This window comes from Triticum urartu, chromosome 3 (genome assembly GCF_003073215.2).
Source record: "Triticum urartu cultivar G1812 chromosome 3, Tu2.1, whole genome shotgun sequence".
Classification (NCBI taxonomy): Eukaryota; Viridiplantae; Streptophyta; class Magnoliopsida; order Poales; family Poaceae; genus Triticum; species Triticum urartu.
The window spans coordinates 116,150,394-116,164,188 of record NC_053024.1 but is presented as its reverse complement, the minus strand read 5'-3'; the positions used below and the strand labels follow the sequence as shown (position 1 = coordinate 116,164,188).

Genomic DNA, 13,795 nt, shown 5'->3' with positions numbered 1-13,795 from the left:
GACTCCCTCAGGGATGCCGCTCCCTATCTCCAGCCGTTGCCAAAGTCGTCACCCTCTGGTCGCTCCTCTCTCTCTCTCTCATTGTGAAATGAAAGTCGCACCCTTTCTACAGTTGTTGCAACAAAACTCATGCTAGAAGCATCTGGGGTGATTTCGCGGTGGGTGGGGCGGGGGCGTGGCGCGACGAGGTCCTTTGGATCGGGATGGATCTAACGACCCGCGCGCGACCGGCGGAAGACTCGGCGTGTCGGCTGGTTAGAATCGTTTTTCCTTTCTTGAAACATGTAAATTTGACTTTTGTGGCATCGCAGGATGTCTTCCCCTCTCCAAACAGACTGTTGACTTGGAAGCGGATCCAGATCGATCATTGGCATCGTGTACGCCGTCGCCGTGGATCCGTTGACATTCATGCGAAGCATATGCTTTGATGGTTCACGCGATGAAACAAGTCGAATGGTAGCAACATCGCAGGTGCATGCCAATGTCGGGGGGTACAATGGATGATTCCAAAAAACAGAGAGGTTTTATTCGTGGTACCATATAGCATTTCATCTCGATCGGGATTATTACAGGCGCACGCCGCAATCACTCACGCACAGCAGAAATGAATCCACATGTAGTACTCGATCCACAAACCATCATACATACACGAGCCGCACGACCTGCTCCGACCATGGCTACATCGCCTGCGCAGCACCAGCGCCAGAGGAAGGAGACGACGACGAGGTGGAGGTGGAGGAGGCGAGGCGCGGGCAGCGGTTGAAGCCGTACCAGACGTTGTTGGGGAGCGGGTCGCCGTAGCGGAAGGTGGAGGGCGCGCTGGGGGCGGTGGGCTCGTACACCCTCACCCACTCGGGCGTCCACCCGGTGCGGCCGGCGCGGCGGAGGTAGAGGTAGCAGGCGCCGTACCCGCAGGGCCCGCCGATCTTGAACGTGTCGGTGGCGCACCGGTCGAACGCGCCGGCGGCGCCGCCCAGCCGCGCCGCGTACACCTCGTCGCGGTACACGTCCCCGAACGCCAGGCTGATCGCGTCCGACGTGCGCGCCGGGGACGAGCAGCTCGTCTTGATCTGCACCGTGTACCAGCACGTCCGCGCGCCCACGCCTCGCCCCGAAGGCGACGAGGGGCTGCCGGTGGCCCGCGCGAGGCCGTCGTCGGCGGCGGCGCGCGGGAGCGGCCGGAGCGACGGGGCGGCGGAGATGAGGCTCAGGCAGGAGAGCAGGGCGAGGAGGAGGAGCCGCGACGGCGGCGCCGTCGCCATGGCGGGATCGGTCGTGGCGGCGACCGGCGAGGGCTGGAGTGGACTGGAGGGATCGTGGCTGGCTTGCCTAGTGGCGGTAAGGAAATTATTTATGTGTGTGGTTTGCGAGCCTGGTGTGATCTGATCTGTCGAGATTGAATACTGGGGGCCAGTGCAGGCTCCAGCTGGGTTGGTAGCTGGTGAGGACGAGGTGGCCGGCAGTGGGGCCGTACATTCGCTGCATCGTGTGATTATGCGATAGGTCCACGTGTCAAATGGAGGACATGATTCTGGCTCAGCGTGCTCCACGAGTATTGGCGTCCTTGTCCTCATTGAACACACGATAGGTGTTCTTTACAAAGCACCGGTGCCATCGTCTCCACGCTCCATTGATTTTGACACATAAGAGCATGACAAGTACTACATCTTTTGTTTCATCTGCGCCTTATTAGAGCATCTACAACTAGACCTCTCAAACCCGTTTCAAACGTCCGGACAGGCCGTCCGGTCATGATTTTTTGACCTAGCAGGCCTCTCAAACGTCCGGGCTGACCGGCACCCCTCATATCCAGCCCAAATATGGGGCGGATATGGGGGCGCCCGGGCATGCCCGTCACGTCGGATCCGACAACCGACCCCACCCCAAATTGCACTAAATCCCCCCTCCCCCCGAGCTGTCGGATCCATTTGCTCTCTCCTCTGTTCTTTCTCCTCCGCGTCGTCCGACTCGCAGCTCCGCCGCCAGCTCCGGAAGAGCGCTCCCGTCCTCGCCACGGGGGACGTTGTCGCCGGCCCGGACACCACCGTGGTATGTCCGGCAACTCTTCGGCTCCACCTTGCGCTTGATGTGTTCGACACATTGACCGACCGGAATTATGGTGATTTTTTTAGGTAAATGATGGATTCCGATGCTCCGTCGGACGAGGAGTACGGATCATCGGAGCTTGACCCATGAATCAAGATGAGTTCTTCGATTCGTCGAATTCGGATGAAGAAGTGGACATGATCATGCTCATGACCATGCAAAAGAAAATGGACCGGCAAGTGGACCATATTCTCAACTTCAAGGGCTTAATCAAAGGGAGAGGAGTGATCAACCGGGATAGAGTGTCCGGAGCAAAGTTACTAAACAATGACTACTTTGCTCCCACACCTGCTTTTCCGGATGATCCATGGTTTCATCGCCATTTTCACATGCGGAAACCATTGTTTTGCGCATTGTGGAGGGAGTGGAGGCACACGGCGACTACTTCAAGCTGAGAAAGGATTGATGCGGCCAACTCTCTTTCTCGCCCAAGCAGAAGTGCACGGCTGCTCTGAGGATCCTTGCACTTGGTACTGCTGCAGACGCCGTTGGTGAGATGGTCAGGATGGGGGAGAGCACGTGCCTCAAGACTACTGTCAAATTTGCCCGCGTCGTGGTTGAGGTGTTTGGATCATAGTATCTCATAGAACCAAATGTGCATGACACGGAGAAGTTGTTGGCTATTGGAGAGGCAAGGGGGTTTCCAGGAATGCTCGGATCAATTGATTGCATGCATTGGCAATGGAAAAACTGCCCCAAAGGTCTGCTGGGAATGTATCAAGGTCACACCAGAGAGGCTACCATCATACTAGAAGCGGTGGCATCACATGACTTATGGATTTGGCATGCTTTCTTTGGAATACCCGGTTCTCACAACGACATCAATGTGCTTCAACAATCTCCGGTGTCCAGTAGGCTTTGCAATGGGGAATCACCGCCGTGCAACTACACCATCAACGGTTGGGGCTACAACATGGGGTACTATCTTGCCGATGGTACCTATCCTCAATGGGCGGCATTTGTGAAGACCATATCCGAGCCGTGTGGCAATAAACAGATCCACTTTGCAATAATGCAGGAAGTGGCTAGGAAGGACGTGGAGAGGGCATTTGGTGTGCTTCAAGCTCGTTGGGGAATTGTGCGGAGCGCTGCAATGATGTAGGAATCGAAAACTTTGCGGCAGCTGATGACATGTTGTGTTATTCTGCACAATATGATTCTCGAGGATGAGGGTGATGGTGTAGCCCAAACCCATGATTTCGATGTTGGGAACGTAGCAATAATTTAAAGAAATTCCTACGTGCCACCAAGATCAATCTAGGAGATTCTAGCAACGAGAGAGAGGGAGTGCATCTTCATACCCTTGAAGATCGCTAAGCGGAAGCGTTGCAAGAACGCGGTTGGTGGAGTCGTCAACGCAGCGATTCAGATCGCGGTCGATTCCGATCTAAGCGCCGAACAACGGCGCCTCCGCGTTCAACACACATACAGCCCGGGGACCTCTCCTTCTTCTTGATCCAGCAAGGGGAGAGGAGAAGTTGAGGGAGAACTCCGACAGCACGACTTTGTGGTGGTGATGGAGCTCGTGGTTCTCCGGCAGGGCTTCGCCAAGCGCTGTGGAGGAGGAGGAGGTGTAGGAGAGGGGGAGGGCTGTGCCAGGGGAAGGGTGTGGCAGCCCTTCCACCCCCCCACTATTTATAGGGGAAGTGGAGAGGGGCCCGGCTCCCCCAGATCCCATCTACAGGGGAGGGGCGGCGGCCAAGGGGGGGAAACTTGCCCCCCAAGTCAGGTGGAGGTGCCCCCACCCCCTAGGGTTTCTAATCCTAGGTGCCTTGGGCCCCTTGGGGGGCGCACCATCCCACCATGGGGTGGTTCCCTCCCTTGTTCAGCCCACTAGGCCCACCGGGGCAGGTGGCCCCACCCGGTGGACCCCTGGACACCTTTCGGTGGTCCCGGTACAATACCGATAACCCCCGAAACCATTTCGGCGACTGAAACTGGACTTCCCATATATAAATCTTCACCTCCGGACCATTACGGAACTCCTCGTGACGTCCGGGATCTCATCTGGGACTCCGAACAACCTTCGGTAACTGTCGGTGTCAAAACCGGCGGATCTCGGGTAGGGGGTCCCGAACTGTGCGTCTAGGCGGATGGTAACAGGAGACAGGGGACACGATTTTTTACCCAGGTTTGGGACCTCTTGATGGAGGTAATACCCTACGTCCTGCTTGATTGTCCTTGATAATATGAGTAGTACAAGAGTTGATCTACACGAGATCGAAGAGGCTAAACCCTAGAAGCTAGCCTATGGTATGATTGTTGTTCTTGGTCCTACGGACTAAACCCTCCGGTTTATATAGACACCGTAGGGGGCTAGGGTTACACAGAGTCGGTTACAAGGAAGGAGATCTACATATCCGTATTACCAAGCTTGCCTTCCACGCCAAGGAGAGTCCTATCCGGACACGGGACGAAGTCTTCAATCTTGTATCTTCATAGTCCAACAGTCCGGCTAAAGGATATAATCCGGCTGTCCGGATAACCCCTAATCCAGGACTCCCTCAGTAGCCCCTGAACCAAGCTTGAATGACGATGAGTCCGGCGCGCAGATTGTCTTAGGCATTGCAAGGCGGGTTCCTCCTCCGAATACTTCATAGAAGATTTTGAACACGAGGATCGTGTCCGGCTCTACAAAACAAGTTCCACATACAACCATAGAGAGAATAATATTTCCACAAATCTAATCTGGCGATGCGTTTCGCAGTGCGACATCACACAACAGCCAGGTCACCATTCGAATCGTCTTTCACAACCAAACTCAGCGTGTTTCGCGAGGCGGTTTCCTTGGCACGTCTTGTCGAAGCAGAGATCGTGTCCCCTTATTACGGGATTCCCATCAATACGGACATGGGTAACCCAACCGCGCCATCAATTACAGCGCTTGGGGGATAAGAGAGTTTTACCAGGCTCGTGGGGGCGCATAGTTTTCGTCCGCCCTTATAAAGGGATAAGGGTTCACCTTTTTCTTCCCACGCCTTCTTCCTCCTTGCTCATCCATTCTCGCGCACTCGAGCTCCAGCGCCCAAGTCCACATCCTTCTCCTCAACTCTCTCAAAACATGTCCGGAGCGGGAGGCAAGTGGATGGTCTCCTCCGTCACGGAGGGAGACATCAAAAAGCTATGCGGGACTGTATACTTAGCCGCGGATATCGCGCACCGGCTGCCAGCCGCGGAGCAGATCGTCCCTACCCCGAAACCTTACAAAAGGGTGGTTTTCCTCACCCACTTCATCCGTTGACTGGGGTTTCCCCTCCATCCATTCGTCCGTGGCCTTATGTTCTATTATGGGCTGGACTTCCATGACCTGGCCCCGAATTTCATCCTCAACGTCTCGGCGTTCACCGTCGTGTGCGAGGTTTTCCTCCGCGTCCGGCCCCACTTCGGCCTGTGGCTGAAGACCTTCAATGTCAAACCGAAGGTAGTAGGCGGCCAACAAGCAGAATGCAGCGGAGCCATGGTGGGCAAAATGCCCAACGTAACATGGCTCAAGGGCTCCTACGTGGAGACCATAAAGGGGTGGCAATCGGACTAGTTCTACATCACCGAGCCACGCGACACCAACTGGGTGGCGGCCCCCGAGTTTCGATCCGGAATCCCCACTCGGCTTACTTCCTGGAAGGAGAAGGGCCTATCCTGGGGCTCATCGGTGGAGCTGGACGGACTCCAGAAGTGTATTCGGAACATGATAGGCAAGAAACTCAAGCTTGTCAACATAGTCCAGGTCATGCTCTTCCGCCGGATCCTCCCGTGTCAACAACGGGCTTTCAACTTATGGGAGTTCGACCTGGCCCAGCACCAGACTCTACGCGAGTTCTTTGACACGACGCATAAGGACGTCTGGAAGGTGATGTTCAAGGGCGTCGAGGTCCCCCTTCCCTTACCGAGGACCGCGGTCTAAGCGTGACGCGCCCTGCGAATCCGGTAAGTTCTGTACATCTCATAGGGTATTTATTTTCCATAGTTTAACCATGTGCGGGATCTGAGCTCCCATGCCTTTGAAAGGACTGGGTGGAGACATCGGAGAAGATTGACTGCCCGGCCCCTCTGCCCGAAGACCCTGCAGACGCTCTCCTGACGGAGATGCGGACCCCGGCTCCTTATGAGGTGCCGGAGAAGAAGATCAAGAAGAAGGCCACGGGAACCCGAAAGAGTTCCCGGCGCCAGGTGGTATCAGACTCATTGTCCGATAACTCCGAGACGCACTCCTCCCGTGAAAACGAGGAGGAGGAAGATGAAGATTCTCCCCCTCCAGCCGGGGGAGACAAGAAAAGGAAGGCCGCCCCAACCGGGGATGTCGAAGGGTCCAAGAAGGGAAGGACTCTCCTTCCAGACTGTTCCACCACCGCCACCGACAGCGAAGACGAGTGGTTACTCAGGGCCAAGCCCATGGCGAAGTCGTAAGTATTCGGATACCAGAGTGACTCATAGCATACTTTTATTGCACTGCTTCTCCTAACGTCGAATATGATCATGCAGTCTGCCCTGAGCCCGTATCGACGTATCCTCGTCGGGCGGTTCCTTGGACTCGTCGGATATGAATAGTTAGTCACTTCCAACCGCCTCCTCTCCTCGCCCTACGGACAATGTGGAGGTATTGTCTCGAGGGGCACCGAGCCGGGGGGGAGATAGTCCTGGAGGCGCCTCAAGGCGACCTTCCAGACTCCAGGCGCAAAGGGAGCAAGACTCCCAAGGGCTCCAAGTTCGGCCCTCAGTCGAACACCGCGCCGGAACCTCCAGTGGTTCCGGACTCCGGTAGGCGGCCCCCTTCCAAGAGGGGCAAGCCGCCTGTGCCAGTGACCTCTGTCCATCTAGAGGCACCGGACAACCTGCTAGGAGCACTTCGCGGCGCTTCCATCGATGAAGAGCACCGCACTATTATGAGTGCGGTGATCAAGAAGGTTCAGTCCGCCAAGAGCGGACTGACTGAAGCATGTGCCAGCCTTCTAACAGGCTTTGAGGTAAGTATTTAAAATATAGGAAAATATTACCGCATAGACAGTAGCCCCTGATGCTCTTTTTGGTGTTCACAAAGAAAAGCCGAATAGAGGATCAAATAATATCTGCAGGAGTCTAATATAAGTATGTCTGTATGCGTATGCAGGCTTCGCTGCTGACCTCTGCCGCACTGACTGTGGAGGTCGCCGCACTGAAGCAGAACCTCGAGCGGTCCGAGAAAGAGCTCGGCCTTGCCAAGTGGCAGATCGTGGAGAACAAAGGTAAGTAATACCTTGTATATATATATATATAAAAAGATGTGGTTGCAAAATGATAGTATCATCATGGATGTGCCAGGGGCCACGACCGAAGTGGTGACCCTGAAGCAAGCACTGTCCAAGGCCGAAAACAAAGCGGCCAAGGAGCGCACCGAGCGGGAGAAACAAGAGGCACGGGTGGGCGAGGTGCAGCAAGAGCTCCAGGCTCTCATGAAGAAGCACGAGCCTTTGGATCTTGACTCGAAGACGCGAGAGTCTGAGTTTGCTGCGGCCCTTGAGAGCACAAAGCATGCCATGGGTGAAGCCGAAAAGGCCCTCCAGGAAATTGAGGCGATGAGGAAGATAGCGGCGGGTAAGTCATTCATTATGCAAAGCAAGCATGTGAAAGTAAATTACTTGTTACTTACCCGGGTCCGGAGCTCTCCAGGAGCATTCGCAGATTTGCCCCGCGGCGTGTCAGATGCCGCAAAGTACTACCAGGCCGAGGAGGGAAGCTCGACAGAGAAGTTGTTTTGGTCTCAGTATACTGGGACCGAACACCCGATGCCTGCGAGCGACCAGTGGAAGCAACTGGTCAAGCTGCACAAGGCGGCCGAACAGGCCATGAGGGGCCTTATAGTCTGGATGTGGCCTGGCGACTCCCTTCCCAATGGCTACTTCGGCCTGGTGAGGCGGCTTGTGGATGCCTGCCCACGGCTGGAAGTCATAAAGCGGTCCGTCTGCATTGAAGGTGCACGCCGGGCTTTTGCCCGTGCAAAGGTGCACTGGGCCAAGATGGACGCCGAGAAGCTGGTGAAGGAGGGGCCGCCACAGGGCAAGGAGCATCGCCACCCTGAAATGTATTATGAGGGTGTCCTGAAGGGTGCCCGTCTTATGGCGGACGAGTGTGCGAAGGATGTAATTTTTGAATGAACTGGCTCGTGTGATCCTGTATTATGAAAACTTGTTCATGTGTGCTATGCAACGCTTGTTTGAATTTAAAATATTAGCTTCTGTGCGGCTGTTTATCAAATTTGAGAGCTAGCCAGTCGTTGGCTTCTGCCCCCATGCCACGACTGCTGGGGTGTTCGGGATAAATCTGAGCACTCTTTTTCCCATTGTTGGGTCCTTCGAGGGAGGTGCTCAGCGCAACGAACAAGGCAATCAGACTATAATGCTTTATCACTCTCACTTAGCCATAGAAGTCTACTATTTTAAATTTTGGTGAAGCCCCTAGTATTTAGAAGGCCGAATTCGGGGCGCTATACACGCCTAAGCCGGACAAAGCCGACTCCTCGGCCTAAGAGACATAAGTCTTTAGGGACTCGAGACCTCTCGAACAGCGACCAGCTCTCGCCTTATCATGACAGTCAGTTTTAACTTTCTCTACTGAGGTGCTTGCCCAGATGAACCGGGGCACAATCGCAGTAGTTCTCCCGGTGCTACCTTAGCCGATATTGCGGAACGTAAGGTATCAAAACATGGGAGCCGGGCAAACCCAACTATTGACCCAAGACATGATTCGGAGCTGATGCATATAATGCTATAAGTTCGGGGTGTCCACTGTCAAAAGTGTTCGGACGTCTCACGCCGTATTATGGGGTACGCTTAAGCCCCTAGCATATTGGTCGTACCAGAGTGTATGGGTGCTGAATGTCATGAATGAACATATATATAAAAAAGAATAGAGAATGCGATAATAGTCTAGTGCTATGCATTGTTTATTCAAAAAGGTGCGTCGAAGCAGAATGATACAAGTAGTGCGATAAGCAAAAAGTAGGACTATTTGACATGTCCCCTCCAAGGGCAAGCTGAGGAATGGTATTTAAAGCAGGTATTTCACTCGTCATCAGAGACCACCTGGGAATTCCATGGTGTGACGTAGCTTTCTGCCTCCTTGGTTGTTGTATCGTGTGTCCGACATTCATACTGCCAGATGGGGTTTCCAGAGAGTAAAGTCCTGAAAGAGAGAAAAAATAACAAAGCAGGAAGCCCCTAGTGCGGTTGAGCCGCGTTTTGGGGCGTGCCTTAGTCGTGCCCCCCACCTATGCCCATGGTATTTTCAATGCGTAATTATGTACGCGTGGTGCGGATTTCGCCGTTTGGCTGGGACTAGGGCGAGGGCCGCATTGCTATGCGATCTCGGAACGTGCCAGGCGGTCTTGTTGCAGATTACTTGGGCGCACTTGACGTTGTCTGGGTGTTTAATCGCCGAACTGGTGGATTGCCTGAAGAGGCTGCTTTGTGCTTCTGCTGCGAGGGCTGCAGTGTGCTCCTCCGTGCGGAGAGAGCGCTCTGTGTTTCCATTGACTGTGATGACCCCCCGAGGTCCTAGCATCTTGTGCTTGAGGTATGCATAATGCGGTACCGCATTGAATCTCGCAAATGCGGTTCGCCCGAGCAGTGCATGATAGCCACTGCGGAACGGGACTATATCGAAGATTAACTCCTCGCTTCGGAAGTTATCCGGGGATCCGAAGACCACTTCCAGTGTGACTGAGCCTGTGCAATGGGCCTCTACACCTGGTATGACGCCTTTGAAGGTCGTTTTTGTGGGTTTGATCCTTGAGGGGTCTATACCCATTTTGCACACTGTGTCCTGATAAAGTAGGTTCAGGCTGCTGCCGCCGTCCATAAGGACTCGAGTGAGGTGAAATCCGTCGATGATTGGGTCTAGGACCAGTGCGGCGAATCCGCCATGACGGATACTAGTGGGGTGGTCCCTGCGATTGAAGGTGATCGGACAGGAGGACCATGGGTTGAACTTTGGGGCGACTGGCTCCAACGCATATACGTCCCTTAGCGCACGCTTCCGCTCCCTCTTGGGGATGTGGGTTGCGTATATCATGTTCACCGTCCGCACTTGTGGGGGGAACCTCTTATGTCCTCCGGTGTTCGGCGGCCGGGGCTCCTCCTCGTCATCGCTGTGCAACCCCTTGTCTTTGTTTTCGGCATTTAACTTGTCGGCCTGCTTGAACACCCAACATTCTCTGTTGGTGTGGTTGGCTGGCTTGTTGGGGGTGCCGTGTATTTGACACGAGCGATCGAGTATACGGTCCAAAGTGGACGGGCCCAGAGTGCTTCTTTTGAATGGCTTTTTCCGCTGACCGGGTTTAGAGCCTATGAATCCGGCATTGACTGCCGTATCCTCGGTATTGTCGCTGTTGATGCGGCGCTTGTATTTGTTGCGACGTGACCTGCCATTGCTATCCTTGGTATCCGAAGTACCATGGTTCTTTGATATATTATTGCTGCGAGCCAGACGGCTATCATCTCCCGCGCAAAAGCGGGTCATGAGTGTCGTGAGGGCTGCCATAGATTTCGGCTTTTCCTGGCCAAGGTACCGGGCGAGCCACTCGTCACGGATATTGTGCTTAAAAGCTGCTAGGGCCTCTGCATCCGGATAGTCGATGATTTGATTTTTCTTTGTCAGGAACTGTGTCCAGAATTGCCTGGCCGATTCCTCTGGCTGCTGAATTATGTGGCTCAAGTCATCGACATCTGGTGGTCGCACATAAGTTCCCTGGAAGTTGTCGAGGAATGCGGCTTCCAGATCTTCCCAACAGCCAATGGATTCTGCTGGCAGGCTGTTGAGCCAATGCCGAGCTGGTCCTTTGAGCTTGAGTGGGAGGTATTTGATGGTGTGTAGATCGTCACCATGGGCCATGTGGATGTGCAGGAGGAAGTCCTTGATCTATACCGCAGGATCTGTTGTACCGTCGTATGATTCGATATTTACGGGTTTGAAACCCTCTAGGATTTGGTGATCCATTACTTCGTCTGGGAAGCATAGGGAGTGTGCGGCGCCTCTGTACTGGGATATGTCGCGACGCAGCTCAAATGAGTCTTGTCCGCTGTGTTTGGCCCGGCCAGATTTACTTTTACTGTATCCAGCGTGACGGTTATCGTCTCGCGTAGTGGCGTGCCCTCGTGATCCGTAGATTGATCTTGCGTGTTTTGCTTTGTCCTCCAATACGTCTCGCAGGTCTAGCGTGTTTCCCCGTGCCTTGACATTTTTATTTGAGTGGCGTCGGGGTGCGGGCTGAGCTTTTGGCTGAAATGCCTCTCTGTCGTGGCCACGAGGTGGCCGATCAGCCGCGTCATACGCTGCAGATGTAGGTTTTAATGCTTCCTCCTCCAGTCGGGGTAGCAACCTGCACTTTGGGTAACTCTTGGAGGGGAGTTCGAGTTCATATTACTCGGCCGCAAGGACTTCAGTCCATCTGTCAGCTAGCAAATCTTGATCAGCTTGAAGCTGTTGTTGCTTTTTCTTAAGGCTATTTGCCATGGCTATAAGCCGGCGCTTGAAGCGCTCTTGCTCGACGGGGTCCTCAGGCATGACAAATTCGTCATCATCGAGGCTTGCCTCGTCTTCGGAAGGAGGCATGTAATTATCATCCTCCGCCTCTCCATCTGCCGCTCTCTCGGGAGGGCTGGCTTCTCCATCCTCCTGCTCTAAATCTTGCTGGAGGAGATTGTCGTCATCTTCGGCACTATCCGGAGTGCTATTATCTCCTGTGCCGGTATCACCGCTTTTTCCTTGGCGAGACTTAGAGCGGCGCCGCTGTCGTCGGCGCTTGGGTTGCTTCTTGGAGGGGTCATCCTCCGTTGTCCCGTCGCCATTGCCTTCTTTGGGTGTGTCCACCATGTATATATCATATGATGAGGTGGCTGTCCAGTGCCCTATGGGCAGTGGTTCCTGTTCGTCTCCTACATCGTCGTCCATACCGTCGATGTCTTCGGAGTCGAAGTGGAGCATGTCGGTCAAATCATCGAAAGTGGCTACTAAGTGGGTGGTGGGTGGGCGGCGAATTTCTTCGTCATCCGCATCCCAATCCTGTCGGACATAGTTCGGCCAGAACTCTCCTGACAAGGAGAGAGACCTTAATGAGTTCAGTATGTCGCCGAAGGGCGAGTGCTGAAAGATATCCGCGGAGGTGAACTCCATGATCGGTGCCTAGTCGGATTCGATAGGCACGGGCGTAGGCGGTTCGGAGTCCGTGGCCAGGGAAGAATCTGGCAGTTTGGCGTCACGGCTCTCGTGAAGGGTAAGGTCAATACTTGGCTCGATCGCCGCTGAGAATGCGGCCTCCGTGGCGGGGTCTATCCACCCGTCCATGGATGGCGCAATTGGCTCCGAATTGAGGGTCGGAGCGGTTGCCGGTGCGGTCTCCTGAACACCGTCCGATGGTAGAGCTAAATCATGCTCATCATGACCGTGCGGCGCACTCGGCAGGGGCTCGAATCCGTCGAAGATCAAGTCTCCGCGGATGTCGGCCGTGTAGTTTAAGCTTCCAAACCTGACCTGGTGGCCAGTGGCGTAACTCTCGATTTGCTTCAGATGGCCAAGTGAGTTGGCCCGCGGTGCGAAGCCGCCGAATACAAAGATCTGTCCGGGGAGAAAAGTCTCACCCTGGAGTGCATCGCTGTCGATGATCGAATATCCCCGGACAGAAAGCGATGAACATTGAGAGCTCATCGGACAGATAGCGATGCAGTCCAGGGTCTATACCACATTGAGGAATATGAACTCGAATGCCCCTCCAAGAGTTACCCAAAGCGCAGGTTGCTACCCCGACTGGAGGAGGAAGCACCAAAACATACATCTCCAAGCGTATGACGCGGCTGATCGGCCACCTCGTGGCCGCGACAGAGAGGCATTTCAGCCAAAAGCTAAGCCCGCACCCCGACGCCACTGAAATAAAAATGTCAAGGCATGGGGAAATACGCCAGACCTGCGAGACGTATTGGAGGACAAAGCAAAACACGCAAGATCGATCTACGAATCATGAGGGCGCGCCACTATGCGAGACGATAACCGTCACGCCGGATACAGTAAAAATACATCCGGCCGGGCCGAACACAGCGGACAAGACTCATTTGAGCTGCGTCGCGATATAGCCCAGTACAGAGGCGCTGCACACCCCCTATGCTTCACAGACGAAGTAATGGACCACCAAATCCCAAAGGGTTTCAAACCCGTAAATATCGAATCATACGACGGCACAACAGATCCTGCGGTATGGATCGAGGACTTCCTCCTGCACATCCACATGGCCCACGGTGACGATCTACACGCCATCAAATACCTCCCACTCAAACTCAAAGGACCATCTCGGCATTGGCTCAATAGCCTGCCAGCAGAATCCATTGGCTATTGGGAAGATCTGGAAGCCGCATTCCTCGACAACTTCTAGAGCACTTATGTGCGACCACCAGATGCCGATGACTTGAGCCACATAATTCAGCAGCCAGAGGAATCGGCCAGGCAATTCTGGACACGGTTCCTGACAAAGAAAAATCAAATCATCGACTATCCGGATGCAGAGGCCCTAGCAGCTTTTAAGCACAATATCCGTGACGAGTGGCTCGCCCGGTACCTTGGCCAGGAAAAGCCGAAATCTATGGCAGCCCTCACGACACTCATGACCCGCTTTTGCGCGGGAGATGATAGCCGTCTGGCTCGCAGCAATAATATATCAAAGAACCATGGT

The 13,795-nt window shown here is 54.3% G+C and overlaps 1 protein-coding gene across 1 annotated transcript; it reads right to left on the bottom strand.

Annotated features, from left to right (window-relative positions):
• Positions 1–501: 501 nt before the first annotated feature.
• On the bottom strand, positions 502–1,397 carry LOC125543205 (embryo-specific protein ATS3A-like). Its single transcript, XM_048706472.1, has one exon. It carries the CDS (start codon positions 1,260–1,262, stop codon positions 678–680), a length of 585 nt encoding a protein of 194 aa, XP_048562429.1. The 5' UTR covers positions 1,263–1,397; the 3' UTR covers positions 502–677.
• Between the last annotated feature and the right edge of the window lie 12,398 nt (positions 1,398–13,795).